This window comes from Alosa sapidissima, chromosome 15 (assembly GCF_018492685.1).
Source record: "Alosa sapidissima isolate fAloSap1 chromosome 15, fAloSap1.pri, whole genome shotgun sequence".
NCBI lineage: Eukaryota > Metazoa > Chordata > Actinopteri > Clupeiformes > Clupeidae > Alosa > Alosa sapidissima.
Genome location: NC_055971.1, coordinates 5,500,055 through 5,520,705, shown reverse-complemented (window position 1 = coordinate 5,520,705; position 20,651 = coordinate 5,500,055). Strand labels below are relative to the sequence as shown.

The 20,651-nt window shown below is 42.1% G+C and overlaps 2 protein-coding genes across 2 annotated transcripts; both read right to left on the bottom strand.

Moving 5' to 3' along the window:
* Positions 1–1,083: 1,083 nt before the first annotated feature.
* dhx34 (DEAH (Asp-Glu-Ala-His) box polypeptide 34) lies at positions 1,084–9,216 on the bottom strand. The gene is made up of 16 exons (XM_042064097.1): positions 8,037–9,216; positions 7,593–7,904; positions 7,133–7,387; positions 6,751–6,853; positions 6,273–6,490; positions 5,923–6,097; positions 5,210–5,403; positions 4,890–4,991; positions 4,236–4,496; positions 3,888–4,061; positions 3,224–3,329; positions 2,996–3,102; positions 2,609–2,851; positions 1,811–1,996; positions 1,572–1,719; positions 1,084–1,385 (listed from the first exon to the last, which is right to left on the bottom strand). The coding sequence occupies exons 1-16, from the start codon at positions 8,727–8,729 to the stop codon at positions 1,246–1,248; spliced, it is 3,417 nt and encodes a 1,138-aa protein (XP_041920031.1). The 5' UTR covers positions 8,730–9,216; the 3' UTR covers positions 1,084–1,245.
* A 1,097-nt stretch (positions 9,217–10,313) lies between these two features.
* Positions 10,314–18,862, bottom strand: st14a (ST14 transmembrane serine protease matriptase a). The gene is made up of 20 exons (XM_042064102.1): positions 18,691–18,862; positions 18,370–18,576; positions 16,477–16,636; positions 16,248–16,378; positions 16,092–16,162; positions 15,692–15,873; positions 15,581–15,613; positions 15,259–15,490; positions 14,999–15,141; positions 14,576–14,679; positions 14,345–14,454; positions 14,089–14,219; positions 13,801–13,905; positions 13,562–13,669; positions 13,153–13,269; positions 12,918–13,040; positions 12,611–12,794; positions 11,983–12,251; positions 11,692–11,828; positions 10,314–11,354 (listed from the first exon to the last, which is right to left on the bottom strand). Exons 2-20 carry the CDS (start codon positions 18,412–18,414, stop codon positions 11,196–11,198), a joined length of 2,544 nt encoding a protein of 847 aa, XP_041920036.1. The 5' UTR covers positions 18,415–18,576; positions 18,691–18,862; the 3' UTR covers positions 10,314–11,195.
* Positions 18,863–20,651: the final 1,789 nt, after the last annotated feature.

Here is a 20,651-nt window from a genome sequence, read left to right as displayed (position 1 = left end):
TAGAAGGCCCCATCCTTACATCTTAAATAAATGTGCCTTTTGATTTAATTAATCAATAATCATTTCCAAGTAAGTACGTACGTAAAGTACTCTTTTATTTGAGTAATTTATTTCTGCTAATGTGCATATTTTAATATGTATTTCTGAGTTGACAGTAATTAATGAAAAATATTACCTGTTTATTTATTTATGGAGATATTTATTCTGATTCTTTATTTATTTTTGGAAACGGGTTTTTATTTTCTGTGCTGTCTTACTTCTCTGACTTTGTGCCAATGTGCTGCTTTGAGGTGTTACATATCGTGGGTTTGTATCATTAATTAAACCCTCACTCTATATTTTAATGAAATGTTTGCTCTCTCAATATTGTGTGCATGTTTTTACTCCTAAGAAGTTAAAGCAAGAGTAACCTCTATGATGTACTGTATATCATGTTAGACCTGTCAAATCCGTCAACACTTGCACAAGTTACTGTCTATCGGCACAAGAGGCAAAAACTAAATGCTTCAATCAATAATCCTTTAACATGCCTGGAGGCTTTGGCATGAACGTTTCCCTGGAGAGACTAACAGTGTAAGCATTTCTCATTATATGAGGTCTTCTGTTTTAGTGTACCTTAAGGCTTTAGCCTCAGTGTTTGTGAATGACTGCATACACTAAACACCAGCCATGACTGCCCACTAGGTGGTGACAGTGGGCTCTCATACTGTAGGGCTAAAAATTCTCAATGAATGTAATGACTTAAAGCAGCAGTACAGAGTTTTGGTCTAAAAACTTGTGAGCTACCCAGAGCCTTGTTGGCATTGCTATTGTCTATTGGCAATACAGTCGGCAATTTTGTGCTGTGAAAGGTTTTCTATCATTTTCGTGATGTGTTCCACGAAACACCACAAACTATAAAGTACATAATCCTGGATAGCTAGTGGGGACGTCACATCAAAATGCCAAAACTAGTTCCCTGGTAAAAGCATATTTTAAAAAGTGGCAAATAGTTGTATAGTGTTACTAAGAAACAAACCAACATAATGCCGCATGGTATTATGATGACACATCATATGGATACAATGAAACTGGGAAATAATCTCTTAAAAAACATATTCTTGTATTTTAGAACAACATTACACATAACATCACACAAGGCATGTGGTCCACACTTTCTCCACCCAGTTGCATCCAGTGGTCCAGTTTCTTCTGCTTTAACCACCTGCAGCCTGGACGCACAATAGTGTTTGGCAGCAGTATTTCTTAACTTGTGATCGCGTGCTGCCTCTTGTGTTTGAGAATCTCGGTGGACGTGAGGGTCAAGTCCTTGTCGCAGATATCACAGTGGTAGAGGCGAGTCAGGGAAGAGGAAGACGACGCAGCGGCCTTCTCACTTTCACACTCTGGGGAGAGATTGGGTTGAGAATCATATCTGGACAAGCAGGACGGCACATCGGTCATCTACACTTCAGCTTATTCATTTAAACCACAGCATTCTGTTACTGTTCATTCATTTGATGTTATGTAATTCTGCAGTAATGTCAACACGGAAAAAACACACACACACACACACACACACACACACACACCCTCGTCCTCCTGCGCAGTCTGCTCCTCTGGGGGTTTGCAGGTGGCCTGGTGCTTCATGCGTTCCAGTGGTGTGAAGGGCATGTAGAGGGCGCAGTACGGGCAGGTCCAAAACGTGCGCAGACACTCACTGTACAGGTCAGTCGGGTCCTGCCACCAACAACACAAAAGCAAAGGCAACGTTACATGTGTCCTTTGTTCCTGCTGGCTACCACCCAGAAGCAGAGACAGGACCACTTACGCTGAGGCAGTTGTAGGTGAAGTAGCTGCTGACACGAAGTCCTCCCTTGATGGGGTCAGGCTTGGGCTCCACCCCAGGGAAGACGGAGCTGAGCGCCTGGACGTCCGAAGCAGCCGGGTCCCGCTGGGGCCCCACGTACAGGTTCTGGGCCTGAAGAGATGTGAGGCGCCGCACGCTGTAATTCACCTGAAGAAGAGCAATGTGCTTAGCGTGCTGCATGGTCTTGTGGATAAACAGGCGGCTGGAGAGGAATGAACAGAGCCTCAACAATAACAGCAAGGGAAACCATTTTAAGAGACTGAGTTGAGAGCAATTAGATCTTAGACACAGCTAGCACAGACTCTGAACCAGCACACCTAACTGATGATAAACAATGTCTGTTTTGGGTAGTTGTGAAACCAGTTGATTTCCAAGCTTAATTTGTCTTCCTCCAAGAGATAGGATCACAATGAAATTCAGTTGCCTGATGATTCACAGAAGTGCACTTCAAGTACTCTGAAGATGTACATAATATATTTGTGAGTGACAACCAAAAAGATCATGCTGTTGGTGTGAGGCTGTTTCCAATGGTCCCTGGCCTGGCTCTTCTGGTAGTCTGTGGTGATGAAATGGGTCTACAGCACAGGCTTGTGCAAAATTCCAGAATTGAATTGAAACTGGCTCTTAAATTCCAATTCAATTCTTGAATTTCACTTGCATTTCAATTGAGGTAGCAAACAGGAAGCAGAATTGCAATTCAAATTGTGCACAACCCTGCTACAGCATAAAAAATAATCGACTTTAAAATGGCGTTCTCACCTCGGTGTAGAGCAAGAAGCGCACCAGACGATCACCCAGGCGCCCCAGGTCCCGGGCGGATGGCCTGCGCTTGCTGAGCTGAGCCTGCAGGAGGCGCTCCCACTCGGCGCGCAGCTCTAGCGCAGACGAGAGCACGGCCAGGCTCCTCTCCCCGTCCCCCAGACACAGCTCCAGCCAGCCGTCAACCACCAGCCGCGTGCACTCGCCATTACTGTCCAGAGAGTTCGCCACCAAAAGCAGAGCCTGGCAAGGGCCGTTAGCAGTTTACATAACATGACATTCAATTCAATTCACTTACATTTACTTCTCAAAATGTGCAATTTTCCAGATTATGCTAAACAGGCACAGGGGAGGATCATTGGCGATCTGGGGTGATTTGTGTCTCACCTGCAGTGCTGGAACTCTGACACAGTTGGACACATATGGCTTGTTGGTCTCCAGCAAAGTGACGAAGGCCAGCAGCTGGTGTCTACTGCTCTGGCCTTTATCTACCCCTGCCAAGAGAAAGTGATTCAGATTAAAAACCAGTGTCAACATGTGTGTGTGATATGTTGAACACAATGTAATGTCCAGATGTTGCAGAAGGTGTGAAAGTGTTTTGATGGTCTCATTTACCAGGCTGGATACTCTCCTGTTCAGGAACTTGCAGCACCTCTGGGTCACTGGCAAACACACTGGTGGGATGGATTACCACCCCTTGCTTGTTTCTTGTGTGGAATATCTGCAAAAACACAAACTCAGACATCTAAGACTGGAACCAGTACATTCTATACTTATCTTGAACTGTTCACCCTAGTGGCTCTCTTAGATACTTGTAGTCAATCATTTTACAGTATCTTCATTCTTTTACATTTTTAAATGGAAATAAGATTCAGTATCTAAGAAAGAAAGAAAGAAAGAATCTAAACACTAAAGCCTGTTGCTGTCCTTGAATCTTATTTTCAGAATTTCAGATCAATTTACCAAATAAAAAGGCACAACTTAAGCAGTATTTGAACAAACTCCCCACATACTGTGCCGGGCTGTCGAAAAAATCACGATAAAAAACAATAGGTTTGTAGTACTGATCCGAGACAGCCCATAACATAATGCTAGATCATAGTCATAGTCAACATGGAGTTACAATGAAGCACCATAACCACATCAAGACTATCCAAATAGATTCTTCAACCAATACTTTGCAATGTTTAATAAAAGGTGAGTAAATGTTCATAATAAATGAGTCATGTTTATAACTGTGTTACTGAAAGTGTGTCTGTGTAGGTGTGACTGGGCAGACCTGCTCGGAGTCCTTGCGGTTGGCGTTGTGCTCGTCGGGCAGAGCCAGCTGGGGGTAGAGCCCACGGCACAGCAGCAGCTTGAGCAGGGCCTGCTGGCGCGACGAGAGGTCCTGACTGGCACTGGCCACCTCCTGTAGCTGGTCAACATTGTGACGCAGCTTAAATTTCACCTCCTACATGAAGGGAACCGCAAGAGTGAGTTCTGCAGTCATCTGCAGATGAAAAGCTAGTGACATCATGTGATATTTTTTTTTGTAAATGACAACCATGAAGTGATATAAACTCAGTTCTGCACAGTCCTGCAGGTTGTGTTATCGATTAGGTGAAGTTCAAGTGAAGTTTCTCACCTGTATGTCCACACCTTGTCCTTCTCCCTTCTTGTCCTTCCCTTTCCTCCCTGACGTCTCGTCGTCCGAGCCGGACGAGTCCCCTGCCCCCTCCTCAAGGCGGAGCACTTTACGCCGGCTGCCCTCGTGCAGGTCATGCTCGCGTTTCAGCTGGTGCAGCTGATGCCGCTCGGTCAGTCTCTCGCGACGTCGCTTGCGCTCTTCCGGGGTCTGAGCACCAGTGCCCTCCTCCTCCAGTAGGCCATGGCTCCTTAGCAGCTCCTGCACACTCACGCACACACACACACAGTCACACACACACACACAGTCACACACACACACACACACAGTCACACACACAGTCACACACACAGTCACACACACACACACACACACACACACACACACGCACACACACGCACAGTCACACACACAGTCACACAACAATGCATGTAGACCAAAGAAATAGAAATGCACACACGCAATGTACATGTTTCTAAACTATACTCAGTCTATGCATACGTAGTTAATACCTCTAACAGCATCCAAGATGCAGCATTTATTAATTTATAATAGGTCAATAGATGACAAACTGATAGAATACACGATCATGTTATTAGTTAACCACCTACAAAAGCACATGCACACACATACTACACAAAGGGTGTGCCGTACCTTAAACTGTCTGCGCAGGTTGACCATCTCGTACAGTCTCTGCTCTTCCAGGCCACGCCTCCTGCACCACTTCCTGGAGCCACCACCACGCTCACCCTTCACCTGGGAAAACGCAGATCAGGTAAGGCCAAGTGATCACTACACTACAACACCTCAATGCAACACTGGGTGGTCAAATAAGGTTGTTTACTGGAATCCTAGCTGTCTTTCAGCCCTCAGAGAGGAATTCAATGATATTTTCAATGAGGATATCAAAAAGTACAACAGTAGCAAACTATCAGAAAAGATCACTGTAGATTACTGTAGTGCTGAAGACCGACCTGCACCCAGGCGTTGAAGGTGTTGAGGAGAGTGAAGGGGTCTCCATGGTTGCTGTGGAGGGGCTGGCGTGCTGTAGAGCAGTCTGGGTTGTGCTGAGCACTTCGCAAAAATGGAGACTGAACACTAAGTGCTGCTGCAACTGTCAACACCGGCTCCAGCAGATTAAACAGAGACCCCAGCACCAGCATCTTCCCTGAGTACACACACACACACACACAACCATAAAGTATTTGAGGTTGAACCATAACAGCTTGAATGAACCGGTTTCTTTAGAAATACATTTTTGTAACTCATTACAAAAGTGGTTACAGGTTATCAGTTACAGGTAGAGTTTGCGATTCTGATCAGATCCACTACACTTTTTGTCAAAGTCAAAGTGAATTGCTGCTCACTCTCTAGCAGTCTGTTCTGTGTGTGCATGAGTTTGTGCACAGTCCTAGTTCTGTAAATGGGGAAACAACAAGTAGCTTGGACCAAGACAAACCATTTCAGCCAATCAGCATGTTGCTCTGGGAGCACACAAGTACACAAGTGGGAACGTGTGTAACATCAACAACCTCTCACCACTCTGAGAGCCTTTAAATGGACACAATACTCCAGCTCGTTAGGAGTTCAGTCGGCCAAGCTCTTTTATCTACACTTTGAACGGTCAAGATGATGGTATGCGTCCAACTTAGTATATAAGGATGCAAACTGTAATAACTCTCCTCACCAATGACTACGTCCACAGGTAGCTGGGACAGTAGGCTCCCAATGGTGGTGAGCTCTCCGGAGACATCCAATGCCCCTTGCTCTCTCAGGTACGTCATAGCCGTCTGGATACTGGAGGCAGGCGGGGGGTCAATAAAGGAGAAGGAGCACGGGTCACCCAGGCCCATACTCTTCATCTGCAAAACATGCACCAAAAACAAGAACACAACGCAAGTTGCTGATACAAAAGGGATGGACCTATATCAACCATTAATTCATAGTATACATACACATTTATGTTCTGTACTAACAACTTATAATAAGATAATCTGAGCAGTTTCAGAAGAGTTGATCACACTACAGGAAATGTACCTGAAGCACCAGGGAGTCTAGTGCCACCCTGTGGATCTCTGGGACAGGGTAGGGAGCAAAGGCATCATAATCAGACTCGGCGTATAATCGGTAGCAGACCCCGGGCCCAGTGCGGCCCGCTCGACCTTTCCTCTGCTCAGAGCTGGCCCTGCTGATCCAGAACTCCTGCAGACGCTGCATCTTCGCCTTTGGGTCAAAACTCATCTCCTTCACCTTACCTGAGAGGTCGTAGTGGGGTAGAAGCATGTTTTCAACTTTGCAATACACAAGCATTTCATGTGGTTCATTCATAACAGTAGTTCATTCATAATAGTAGTTCATTCATAACAGTAGTTTCTAAACAGAGAATTGAATTAACATTTCAACTCTTCGGAGAGAAATCCTCTGAGCACAACATAGTGTACTAGTACTATAGCCATTTCACTCACCCAAAGGATTTGTTAAATGATTTTACCCCTCCATCCACTAAGACACCCACCTGAATCCACTACAAATCTTACTCCATCAATGGTAACTGAAGTCTCAGCTATGTTCGTGGAGATGATACATTTTCTTACAGCAGGGGGGGCTATATCAAAAACCTAGAAGGGGAAAACACAGAAATGTGTTAAAGGTTTAAGTTACTTTCTATTGCATCAAGATTTACATTTTTATAATCTATATTTATTCCATCCTAAAACAAGTGACACTGTTTGACAAACCTAACAAAAGTACCAGGTGGATAGTTTTTTCTTTGAACTTTCACATTTTAATGTTTCGTGTTCAGAAGTCAAATAGGTCAATTTAAACTGTAAACAAAATGTCAAACAACATTTCTAGATTTAGGCTCAACATGGCCCTTTGGTTTGTTGACAGCACACCTTATCCTGCTGAGCCAGCGAGAGGGTGCTGTGGAGGGGGAGGACGATCCAGCGCTGCGTGTGTGTGGCATACGCCTGGCAGGCCTCTAGCACGGCGGAGATCTCAGCCACGCCGCTGAGGAACAGCAGCAGGTCCCCCCGCTCCTCTGGAGGGTACCGCTGATCAATCCCCTGGAGCACACGCAGAAATGGCCGTGGGTCCAGCTTCTCCGAGCGGGAGACCTGCTCCTCCGGAGGGATGGGCTGATAGATCACCTACCCAAAACACATGCACAGACACCACATTACCTAAATGGCTACAGCTACTCAACAACAGCACTATAATTAAACTGAGATCAATAATGACTATTTTGCAGTAACATACAGAGACATACAGAGACACAGCAAATAGGATGCTTATTCAAAGCTTCAGACATAATGCAGTCAGTTACAAAAGATGGATATATGGCATTCTACATACCTGTATGGGAAAGAGCCTGCCTGGCACCTGCAGCACAGGTGCCCCACGAAAGTACTCAGAAAAGAGCTTGATATTGATGGTGGCAGACATGAGCACCAGTCGTAGATCTGACCTCGCGCCGATGAGCGCTCGCAAGACCCCCAGCAGGAAGTCACAGTGCAGATGCCTCTCGTGCACCTCATCCACTATCAGCACCTGGTACTGACCCAGCAACGGCTCCTGCTGGATCTGCCTCAGCAGCAGCCCCTCAGTCAGAAACAGAAGCTTGGTGGCCAGTGTACGTGTGGTCTCAAAGCGGATCTGGTACCCAACCTACAAGAAAAGAGAGCCGCTGGTGAGTGAGATTTCCACAATGAGTTCTTCTGAATGTGAGCCTAATTCATGCTGTAAAAAGTTTCAATATTTTTTATAAATGTTCTGATTTGTTAAGGAACAACTTCATACCTTGGAGCCATACTGGTTCAAACTCTCAAAGCTGACACGTTTGGCGAGGGATATACATGCAATGCGACGTGGCTGTGTGCAGGCAATGTTATTAAATCCAGACGCAAGCAGGTACTGGGGCACCTGGGTGGACTTTCCACAACCTGTGTCCCCTGCCACTACAACCACTGAGTTGGCTTTCACCAGCTCCACAATCCTGTCTCGGTAATGGAAAATAGGTAGATTCCTTTGCTCCTGACGGAGTTTGGCCAGCTTGTTGAAGCTCTGCCTCTGGGTGAAGTCCAGGAAATGTAGTAGGGCCAAGCGGCAGTCTGTGATCTCCTGTTTGCCTGGGCCTGAGGCAGTTTGTCGTTGTCGATGTCCACAACTCTCCAGTTTCTCCTCCACATCCTTGGTGTACACTGATGTGCTGATTCTGTACCGAGCATCATATTCCTTGGGCAATCCCAAGTCTACAGACCCACTCTTACGGCTTTTGCTGCACTTTGGGTCAATGTCTTTATTGTCTTTTGACCCTGACATCTGCCTCTTGGCTTTGAACCGCTGGAAACGCTCAAAGAATGCCCAGAAATCTTTGTGCTCTTGACTACCAGCTTGGATGTAGTCATGTTGGCGGAAAAATATTTCATCTAGTTGTGCGCGACACCGAGGGCTGTCCCAGTCCCACCTCTCCTCCCTCTTCTCTGATGCCATCTCATAGATAAGACGTTTTAATCTACAGAGCTCAGCTAGGCCTACTCATTCAATCCTTCGGGGACATCATCAATCAGGACACATATAACTATCAGACACAGAATCAGCTAGCTTAGCCTACTAGCAGACACAGTGGAGTATATATATTGTCTAACGTGTGTTAAAGTTGCCTAGACGGACAATTTGATTTAAATAATTAAATGAAGTGGTAAGGTTACACAGGGCAGGACCTCCACATTGGCTAGCTAACGTTAGCTCGTTGACTGTATGTTCAGCTTGTTGGCTTGAATTCACTGACCACTGCATACATCACATGATAGCATCATACTCTCGAACTAGTTTAGTTGCTACTGATTTTCCTACCCAGAGCAGAAGAAATGGTGGGTCTGCATGTAATTACTTTGTCTAGTAGTGTCCACAAACTTTTGAATTCAAGAAGCTACATCAGTAAGAATTCTTCTTCTCCTCTGATTTGTTTGCAGACTGGTAACTTTAAAGTGCTGTTGCCGCCACCTGCTGGATAACAAATGTCATCGCTAGGGAACCAAATGGCAAAATGTGTTCACATCACTGTTATACTGTCTACAGTATACTTAACCTATTTTATACATAGACTGTATAATATAGGTTCTCATACGCCTGTTTGCACATTCATTCTTGCCACCAACATCCGGGTGGACAGGTGTGCCATGTTATGGTGGAAACAGCAGGTGTGTCACCATTCCCTTACGAAAAGAACTAGCCTACTCTGAGATGGTAGTATATACTGTGATGTTCTGTAATACCTCTATAATATCCTTAGCCGCCTATACTGTTTCAGTCTTATAGTACTTCTATAGTATGTCAAAAAATACTATAGTATTCCTATAGTATTACTCTGAGATTACTATAATATTTTGTCCCAAGATACTACACGATTCCTATAGTTCTTTTTCATAAGGGTTGAGATAATAGATACTGTAGCCTAGGAGCTTGTAACTTATCTTTCAGTCCACAAAGCTTCAGCTTGCTTTAAAACTTGGCTGGAGGTCAGAATGATTTAAGGATCAGCATAAAAAATCACCTTAAAGATACTGGCAGTCAGCCCAGTATTGGAGGTGATGCAGAAATTTGCTGTTATTTCAAATCTACCGTAGATATATAATACTTCAGTGCCTATAATTGTACAGATGGACATATTACATCACTGGATTATGTAATTTTGTAAAAGATTCTGCTGTCTTTGGTGTGTGTTTGATATGGTGTCATGTGGTGAGTGAAGAACAATAATCATTCTTGCATTTCAAAAGTGGTAGGGTACATTCAATTATTCATTTATGGTGCGTCAGCACAGAATTTCTATTAATTTAAACATGAAATTACACCAAATCAGAAAGAATGAAGGCAATTTTATCGTACAATATCTGACATTATATGCTGCTGAAGAAATGTAAGGCAAATAACTGAAGTAGAAAATTCCATTGAATCTGAAAAAAATATATGCAATGAAATTGCATTGTAAATATTCCAAAATGTTTTTTTTCCTTCAAGTGCGTTGCAGCAATATAGTGGAGTAAATGTTTTCACACAAAAAACTAATTCCAGTTCATTCACACCCTTAGTTGATTTTATTTGGTTACAAAGGAACTAGAAGCGTTTAGGACAATGAACGAGAGTTAGAAAGCACCATTCATGGGAATAAGATTTTTAGAGATAGAAAAAAATGGATTCACATGCTTGAAAGAAAAATAAAAAATGTACAAGAAGTGAAATGAGGTTTTTGATCATGTTAAGTCTACCATCATACATGAAATTAAGTTACAGTGTGTTAGGCTACCTAATAAAAGTTTTAATCAGGTGATATGTCTGAAAAAATAATTCACAGTCAAAACTGTTAAACACATTAGCAAAAAAAAAAATCCCTGCTGTAAAAGTTTTGAAACACAACACAACACAACACAACACAACACACCAGGTGCTTTCCATTTTAAAAGGGATACCTTCAAATGATAGAGATGTAACAATTTCCCTCCATAATCTTACCTACAAGCAACAGCAACAAACCAATTAACATACTTTACAGAATATTCTCCAAGGCACTAAGACATACTTCATGAAACACATAAAAACTTAAAAAAAAAAAAAAAATGTATTTACAACTTAAAAATTATTGTAAAACAACCTCGGTCTCTCTCCATTAATATTTACAAATGTGCCTGCATATCACATTAGCTTTGTATGGACATCATTTAAAATAAGTGATAAATGACCACTGTTCCTTTGTGCTTAAATCTGGTTTGAAGTAGTGTTAGGCTAAATGGAAGTGTTGACAATGTACATTCGGATAAAACAAGGACTCAAAGCAAAACATTTCAATTTCATTGATTTTAAAAACAGGCCCGATGTTGAGTCTCTTGAGGTGGATGGCCCCCAGTTACTTCCATCTTTGGCCATTGGTCTTCCTGCTCACCTCTCCCTTCTTCTGCACTAGACTCCAGTCTTCTCTTTGATCCAGCCACGGAACTTGGTGACCGCTGTGTAGATACCGGGCTTGTTTCTGCGGGCACAGCCATCACCCCAGCTCACCACTCCAGCTAGAAACATGCGACCGGTTGACAGGCTGGACAGCGGGCCCCCAGAATCCCCCTAGCGGTCAGAAAGAGGAGATGAAAATGAAATGAACTGATCAACCAGCGTTCCCTCTGTGTAGCTCACACTAGGGGATAAGCGTCTTATAATGAAAGAGACTCTCTGTGTGGGGGCTCTGTGAAACATCAGGAGGATGTAAAAGATTTCCCAAGGTGGAAAAAACAGCTACAAAGTAAAGACCTACAGACAGATGAATTATGAGAAATACTGTAAAATACAGTTGATGCAGCAAATATCAGAATGTGATTATGTTAATGTTAACATTAGCTAACCGCTTTGAACTAACTCAGGGGCTCTGGAGTACTGTTGGCATGTGAGGCTGAGAGTTCTTTACCTGACAAGCGTCCACTCCGCCTGCCAGCACACCAGCACACAGCATACGAGATGTCAGCTGGCCACCCATCAAATCATTACACACTGTACTGTTAATGATGCGGACCTCTGCCTTCTGAAGCACATTTGGACCATAACCTGCCACACACACACACACACACACACACACACACACACACAGAATACTTCATGACAAATTCAAGATTCCATTTGTTTATGCACAAACAGCCATTTGTGCATTCTGTTATGAAATACAAAAGACCATATAAAAAGAACCACTTCAGCCACTGACCTCCTTCCCTAGTGGCCCCCCAACCTGTGATCCACACAGAATGGCCAGCTGGGAACATGTACGAGGGAGAAGGGAGGCAGATGGGCCGGATGTAGTCGCTGAGGGTGACGGGCGAGTCCAGCTCCATCAGTGCAATGTCAAAGTCAAAGGTATAGGCATTATAGGAGGGATGAGAGATGACCTGCTTCAGGTCCCGTTTCACAGCCTTGCTCTTTTGACGCTGATCGTGAAGGCCCAAGTAGACTTCCCAGGTCCCAGGCTGGGAGTATCTAGCCCAACACACACAAATGATGTGAGTCAATGGCAGAGTATATTCATGTAGAAGTATATCTCCATCATTTACAAAGACATCGTACCATACTGAAAGCTAATATGTTGTCACTAGCAACCTACATCTGTCCTCTGTCAAACACAGTTGCATTTTCAGCTTTGAACAAAACCGTTCTGGAGTTCTGGTCCGAACCGCTCTGGTTTGCCTGGCATGCAGGCTAGTATATTATATCACGTTGGTAAAGAATTTGTGGACTCATAAACTAATTTCCAAAGCCGTTATATAAGGTAGTACAACGATTTATATAATTTGCTTATGCTAATGTTTTCAGTCTCTTGGTTGTTGAGGACAAGTTACCTGGTCTTGGCATCGTCCTGCACACAGTGAGCTGCGGTGACGATCCAGCGGTCACTGATGATTGAGGCTCCACACACGTGAGAGGAACCCTTGATGTGGAGGCCGACCTGCCAGGGGAACTCCCCGGGAGAAGCATCCTGTCCACCCACAATTCGCGAGGTCTTGAAGGGCTGCTCTCCACAGTCTGTCAGAGAGAGAGCAAGCCACATTCAAAATGTTCTAATCCAAACTCATTTCAGCCCAGTTTACAGCATAAGTCCATTTTAACGCATTAACATTTTTGTTTTTAGAAATGAGGAACTCTTACTGCAGTTCTCCTCATCTGAGCCATCACTGCAGTCATCAACGCCATCACATTCTGGGTTCATTTTGTTCACACAGTTCTTATTCTTACACTGGTAGGTGTAAGAAGTGCATTTCACTGAATTTGCTGAAAAAAAGGGGGTAAAAAGTCAAAAAGATCTCAGGAAACTTCCCCTAAACAATTTCTACTTTCACTAACCAAATGCTGCAATGTTGTGGAGACAAGGAGGAAGACTTACATCTCTCACAGTTGGCTTCATCTGAACCATCACCGCAGTCATCTGAACCATCACACTTTTGCTTCTCAGACACACACTTGCTATTGGAGCACGTAAACTGTCCGTTAGCACAGAGACCTGCACAGAAATATAGTGATGTAGGAAGCAAGGAATGACAAGTCATGATGACATGGAAGCAGAACTCTGCTGGAGTGGTTCAGCTAGCTATAAGACATGGCAAAAGACATTCTGAAATCATGAAAAACACTTACAAATATCATACAGCATGAAAGTAGAATTAGCTTTAACAATTATAAGCCATCTGGCTCATTGTCTAAACTGTAAGAAACAGGCAGTGTTAGCCTCTCGTACAAACAACAGGTATAAACGCTCAAATAGTCACATGTGAAAACTCATTGTGAAGCCATACCGCAGTTCAGCTCGTCCGTGTTGTCCCCACAGTCATTGACGCCGTCACACAACCAGAACTTGGGTTTACACAGTCCATTCTTACAGCTGATCTGAGACTTCTCACATTCTACACATTAACACAGGTTGAAAAAGTGACAAATTAGCCATGTCTTCCAAACTCAAGTGTTCAATAATAGTGCTAGTCTTGACTACAATGCTTTTAGACGCTTCAAACACACAGGGCTTATGGACACTTACGACACTTGTGCTCATCACTGTTGTCTCCACAGTCATTCCACCCATCGCACTTTAGTAGACTGCTGATGCAGTTACCGTTGGTACACATGAACTTGTTTGGGCAAGCTATTGATGTGCATGAAAAGGAAAAGAGGAAAAGCATTAGCGAAGCCTCAACTCCTCTTATCCATCTTTATCCTCTAACAGTAATGCTGACAGTAGTCATAGGTAACACAGTGAGCATTTGACATTAAGCCACTAAGCCACAACCAATACAAAGCTCTGGTGTGGGCGGATTCCTGTACTTACGGTCCTTAGGTTCAAAGGCCTCATACTTTGCGGTAAAACCACGGTCCACATAAGATGCATCAGAGGAGAATTTCACTTTCAGGAAATTGGTCTGGGCAGTTTCAATTACATTATGGAAATCACCACACAGCCTGACCAAAGTGAAGCCACATACACACGTTAATGTAGGGCTTTAATATAGACATTTATCAATCAACACATTGACATTCAAGGAAGTCTAAAATCCAGATTAAATACTTCATATGACAAAACTCACTTCTTTCCATTTATCTCCACGTAGTCCTTTAAGCACATATTGTTATTTTGGCCCGGTTCAGAAATGAGAAACTTATCAAATGTCACCTTTATGTGCTTGTCAGATGGCACCTTGGAGAGCAAGAAACAGCAAGTCAAGATAAAAGCTTTTGCTTAGCTGTAGCATGAATGGCAAGTTCAAGAGAAGTCAGTCCCATCATTCCCACATTAGTTCTGGAGAATGAACTCTCACCTGGATACTCCACTCACAGAAGCTGCGAGGGGGGTAGAAGTTTGGGTAGTTTGGTGATGTAAAGGTACCAGATGATCCTGAAAGCGTGCCACCACATGACGATGCTGAAACATTGACACAGGAATGAATATTAGACCCTTGACTAGGGCATTTACAGGTATCCATAGTGCACTTGCACTAAAAGCTAGCGGAAGTTTTTTTTTTTTTAAGTTAATTTTTTTGGGCTTTGTATGCCTTTAATTTGATAGGACAGTGGAGAATGACAGGAAGCGAGTGGGAGAAAGAGTCGGGGTGGGATCCGGAAAGGACCATGGGGCGGGAATCGAACCCGGATTGCCGGTGTACGGTGCAGGTGCCCCAGCCAGTTGTGCCACAGCTGGGGCTAGTTAGCGGAAGTTAACTCCAAGAACAGGCCACAGGTACCTCTAGTTTTTCCGGGAACCTGGGACACGTGGGCCCTGAAGCCTGGGTAGTTATTGGCCTCATCCGTGACAAACGTGACAAGCATGACATTCCCAGAGGACGTGAAGGTCAGGTGATCCCTCGGCGAGTAGTACCCACAGATCCTACAGCAGAACGCAAGTCAATATCCACACAACTCAATATGTCCCCAAGCATCCTAAAGCAAGTGATGTAGGAAGAGGTAGTCTAGAGGTAGAACTGCATGTTAAATTCACACTTACTCTTCAATCACGCGGCTTTCAATGGCCACCAGCGAGTCGTATATTTTCACAAAGTCCTTTTTACAATTCTCCTCCAAATTGAACGTGTCAAAATCCAGCTTGATCACATGTCCCCGGTCAGCCCGGAGCTGCCACTGGACCAGTGTGTTGGGTGGGTATGGGTAGTTTGGGAAGCCAGGGGACTCCAACACCCCAATGTGATTGTCCTTAGTGTGTTGGGAGTAACTGAATGCTGTGAAAAGCAGTGAAATTTTACTTTTTCCTGTTTTTGTTATCAAAAAAAGTGTTGATCTGATTTTATCTTTAGATAATGACAACTCACCCTCGGATGATTTAAACAGTCGTGTGTCTAATTCTGAAAATTTAAAAAAGAAATGCATAAGACTCCATTCAACATCAGTTCAAACAAATCCAAACATCCCTATTAACTCACCTGAGGTCAGGATATCATCAAAGACGAGGTCACTGGTGCCTCTGTCCGAGTGTCGTCGCCGTTGCTGCTCTTGCTGCTTGTCCACTATTTGATTCATGGAGGCCATAGTGTTGTCCACTGCGGCCTCCTGGCCCGCAGGCACGGTGAATTCAGATGTGTAGTACGCAATCACACTGCCCTCACTGTGGGAGCATGGAAAATATAACGTTTCTACATTTCCCATTTTCACTTTACTAACATTCCATCCTTCTGAAGCTCAAACACAATTACGCATTTTCCCTTCAAATGCTATTAGATTCGATCAAGTTGTATATTTGTTTAGTCTAAAAGTCATCTTTTAGGTTACAGTCAAGTTGCAATAAAGGAAATAAGAAAGAACATCAGAGATTTAACACCCTACCTAAATGCCTGTATTGTTGACCCGACATAGTATTTAGACAGTTGTGGTGTCTTGGAGTAGATTTCTTTTAGCTGGAAGAGGTAACAATAAAGCATCAATACACCTTCAAACAAGAATTCATTTTTGACATCGCTGTACTTTGGTGTATTTTCTTACCTGTGATGCAACCTGCCTGGCCAACGATTTAAACTCTGTGCTGTTTGGGTTCTCATAGGCGTCTTCAAACACCTGATTTGTGATCTTCATCGATCCAGTGAACATTTTCTTCACTCGCACATCCTTGCGGACTACAAAGATGACAGTGTGGATCCAACATTACTCATCGTTAAAAGATACAAGAGAAGTATGCAAGTTAAAAGACTGGGTGAAGGAGAGAGGTGCTCACAGTGGAAGTGCCAGACGAGCAGCCCAGTCATCAGAGAGATGATCAGAAAGAAGACTATCAGTCCGATCACGGCTCCCACCTTCCCAGGCCTTTTCTTCTTCTCAAGCTTTTTGGAATCGGAAACTGGCAGGAACTGCAGCGATGGGTCCCAGTCATGCTCCTGCAGGATAGAAACAATCACATGTATGAAAGGGATGACAGAACCAAAGGATTCATATTGCAAAGCAATGAGCTACATATTCAAAGGGGTTCCAGATTTTATTTATACTCAAATACCTGCAGATGTTTCTAACTGACTCGACTCCAACAAGGTATCATTAGTGTGTGAACACACAGGGTATTGTGTATACATAGAGAATTTACATTTAAAATGCCAAACTACTACAGCCTACAGTGTATGCTTAATCTTGCTTATTAAAAGTATGTTGAATAGACAATAGAATAGCATGGAAAGAATTTGTTCACAGTGTTGGCAGCAAATAAATAAATACATTATATATATATATATATATATATATATATATATATATATATATATATATATATATATATATATATATATATAAATAATTAATTTGCATGCATCTAATACAATGTAATTTAGGCTACATGAATCCAATCCAATGATCATCAGAATACAATTAACACACAATTTACTGGCAGATGCACTACTGAGATGTGAATGAAAGACCATCACTAAAGTGCTGTTTGACCAAATCTAGGATATAACATAGCCTATTGATGTGACATATTTTTATTTTCTGTTTTCAAAGACATTATCTAAATGAGCAATACTGGATGAGGTTCTGACATGTCTGAACTGAGCAGGAATTTGTGAACCACAGACACCAGCTATAGTCGTGTTTAAGAGCCTGGACCTCCATCACCACTCTGAACCACACATGATAAGGGTAATCATGCTCATTCACTCAGTCTCATCACACTGCAAATGGCAATGTGAGGTTCAATCATCAGCTATGGTTTAACCACATGCAAGTCACTTGTGAAAACGGGACTCTTTAAATCACCTTTAAAAGTACTGTGCATGATATAATGGAGGAAATGCCGAAATGGAGAACAATAAAGGGTAAAACATTATTCAGTGCTTAAGTTCCTGATATCAAAGAAACTGTCATTGAACAGAGTAAAGGCCTACATGTCATCTTTTTATACATGATTCTCTAATGCAGTGTGATGAAGTAGTGTGTGAACCTTGCTTAGTGCTGGTAGTATAGTGCTGATAAACAGGCAGACCCCTTCACAACCACCTCCATTACATTTAGCTGAAGTTACATTATACACATCTGGTGAAAGGTTTCACATAATTTGCTAGGCTATCTTTGACTTCACGTTATTGAAATGCAGTGTAGACCTATAATAACAATTTAGGACATGAGAGTTCAAAGTAGATGACACCATGCCATTTAATTTGTCGACTGATTAACAATAGTCACCACGTCCGTTTCACGCTCAAACGGTAGGTACAACATGGTACATTAGAATATAAAATAATAAGGCAACAGGTTCGATAAAAGTATTTTCTTCACACTGCTAAATCACACTGCTAAAATGACAATGTTCTCATATACATTGCAGAAAGCTAATCTACGCTGGTAAATTTAGGACATATGCTAGAAAGAATTATGCGAGTATGAATTCCAATTATCAAAAACAATGTCATGACAAAAAGTGTGGGCCTATGCCTGGAGAATGAGTGAATGAATTGTGAAAAAAAAAAAAAAAAATATCAGTGATCAGTAAGGCTGTTTTTTTTAACTCAGTCGTGATTCTCTATAAGGAATAGGTTAGGTATCCTACAAGCTGTCCTTAAATTTCAGGTAGGCCAGTGTCTTTGCCTGAGTATCTGCTAAACGAATATCGAATGAAACCTACCGTGGCCTTCGGAGTGTAGCGCATTCCTGAGTGCATTGGATCCATAACTTCAAAGGTCGTATAGGCCTTATAGTCTGTTTTTCTTGCTTCTTCTATCAATTCCACTTCGGTTCAAGTCTTCTTTGCAATTTTCAGGGTGTGTTCAGATCTCGTCTTCAAAGTAGTCTGCAACTTCCAAGGTGAGCCAACAAACTAACTGGCTATAGCCTACAAAATACGGAGATCAGTTAAAACTTAAATCAAGATTATGGCTCAAACAATGACCCCAACGTTTAAAAAAAACGTGAAGTTGCGGTGAAATAATGTAAACTAGACTAATACCTCGAATGTCCGTCTTGTCTGTCGTTTGTTTATGGCGAACTCACAAATTTCCGGGATGATTGAGTTACAGCGGGGTGTGTTCTCTGAGCGATACTCACCTGTGACTCCCAACCCAGGTGACGTGTGAGCAGACCGAAAGAAATAGAGCAATCCACATACAAATATATATATGCTTAGGCTGAGGAATGCAAGTAATCTGTTTAAAAGAGGTAGCCTACTGAGCACTACAACAAAATTCAGTGGATGTAAAATTAACTTTGAGAAATAAATACATTTAAAAAGTAAGATCAAAACCGAGGGAAGGCTTCAGTTTCTGTGGTGTTGAGTCACGCCAATTCTGCGAATCATCTTAACCACGCAATAGACCGGTCTTACTAGTATATGATAGGAGATTTTGTTAGACTGAGTACAGTTGAGACAAGTGTACAGTTGAGACGCCTTATATATCTTGCGTAGCCTACAGCAAGCTCAAATTGTGATTTTTGATATGCACATGCGTATTAGTGCCCTCTATCATCATGGAAAATGTAGAAAGAAACAGGTATCTCTGATCCAAAGATATCGCAAAAGTTTCTTTTTTCAAAGTAAAATTTTCACTTCACCATGTACCTTCCACAATGAATAACTCATTACCCTTATGTGACTGTTAAACGTAACTGGTATCATCACAAACGTTATTTTGTGCTCTATAAACTGGCATATTTCACGACACTGTGTCATGTAAGGTCGTTGCAAAATCTAGAGAAATGTGTGAAGTGGTCAGAGGGGTACAGTTGAGACACACATTGTATTGATAGTGTTATTACTTGAACATTCCATTTGTACTGTTCGCCATATCTGTTCCTGTGTCACATATTTTGTTCATGATGTATTCCTTTTAATCAATGCTAATGTAAATGAAATGAACGAATTTGCACTACAAACACTTTGCAATTGCTATGTTTTTATTTATTAAATTTTGCAACGAATGGTTAGTTAACTATACATCATTAAAAATGGGTGTCTCAACTGTAGGCAGGTACTGTCTCAACTCAGTATGGGTACAGTTGAGACACAGTCGAGACAAAAATGCACCTTATGTTTATGAGCTAATTGTGAAAAATATAAACTACTTATGGGTATTATTGATTGATAATATTTTAGTCTACAAGCTAAGGAAATGGCACGTAGAATGTCATGGGGGAAATCACTTCTTTTCAGTATCTATTTTTATCTAATATCTATTTTTGTTTGATTTTGTGTGGACAAAAAGTGTCTTAATCACTCAAAAATAGGGGTACGGTTGGGGAACATTTTTGTTCTTTTAGGTACAACTTTTGACCCTGTACTTTAGGGAACACATTTGAGCCCCTAAAATACTAATATGCGTTCCTGGGCCATTAATGTACCTTTTCACATACTTAATAATTTAAACTTCTCTGAAAGGCTGGTTTAACATTAACGTTAGTGCTGGTGAAAGAAGCCTGGTATGTGCATGCATTCAGTAAGCATGATCACTCTCAAAACTGTCATTTTGTTTAGGTGAAAATTAATTAGTTGAGTTGCCTATTCACCAGAACACCCTGTTTGCCATTGCTTATCTATAGCTCCTTGTTAGAGGGAGCAACTCAGAACCATTCTATAATGTTATAAAGTTACTCAGAGCTTGATAATGGTCTAACGTTAATCTAACGTTAATGTTAATCCTTTTACCCACCAAGGCAGAATATGGCCACTTGGAAATACCTTTCCTAAGGATCTAATGGCTATGTAAGTAAATTTGTCTTATTGATGTTAAATACATAGAAATGTATTGCATAATAAATTATGCAAATTATAATAATACAGACAACTTTTAGATTTTTTTTGTCCAAGAGCAATTTATATATGGGTTAGTTTTGTCTTTGTGCTATTTCATTGTTGTGTCATTTTGTTTAATTCTATTATTCTATTGCATGGCATTTGTCTCTCAAACACGCAGC

Bases quoted from the DNA above. Each gene is read 5' to 3' on its own strand.
- dhx34 (XM_042064097.1), bottom strand. From the start codon at position 8,729: ATGGCATCAGAGAAGAGGGAGGAGAGGTGGGACTGGGACAGCCCTCGG. The intron at 4,062-4,235 runs GTGAGAAACTTC...CCCTTCATGTAG, and splicing joins GACAAGGTGTGGACATACAG to GAGGTGAAATTTAAGCTGCG. The intron at 1,997-2,608 runs GTGAGAACGCCA...GCTCTTCTTCAG, and splicing joins GCTTCTTGCTCTACACCGAG to GTGAATTACAGCGTGCGGCG.
- st14a (XM_042064102.1), bottom strand. From the start codon at position 18,414: ATGGATCCAATGCACTCAGGAATGCGCTACACTCCGAAGGCCACG. The intron at 15,491-15,580 runs GTGAGTTGTCAT...TGCTTTTCACAG, and splicing joins ACTGTTTAAATCATCCGAGG to CATTCAGTTACTCCCAACAC. The intron at 13,270-13,561 runs GTATGGCTTCAC...ATTTCTGTGCAG, and splicing joins CACGGACGAGCTGAACTGCG to GTCTCTGTGCTAACGGACAG.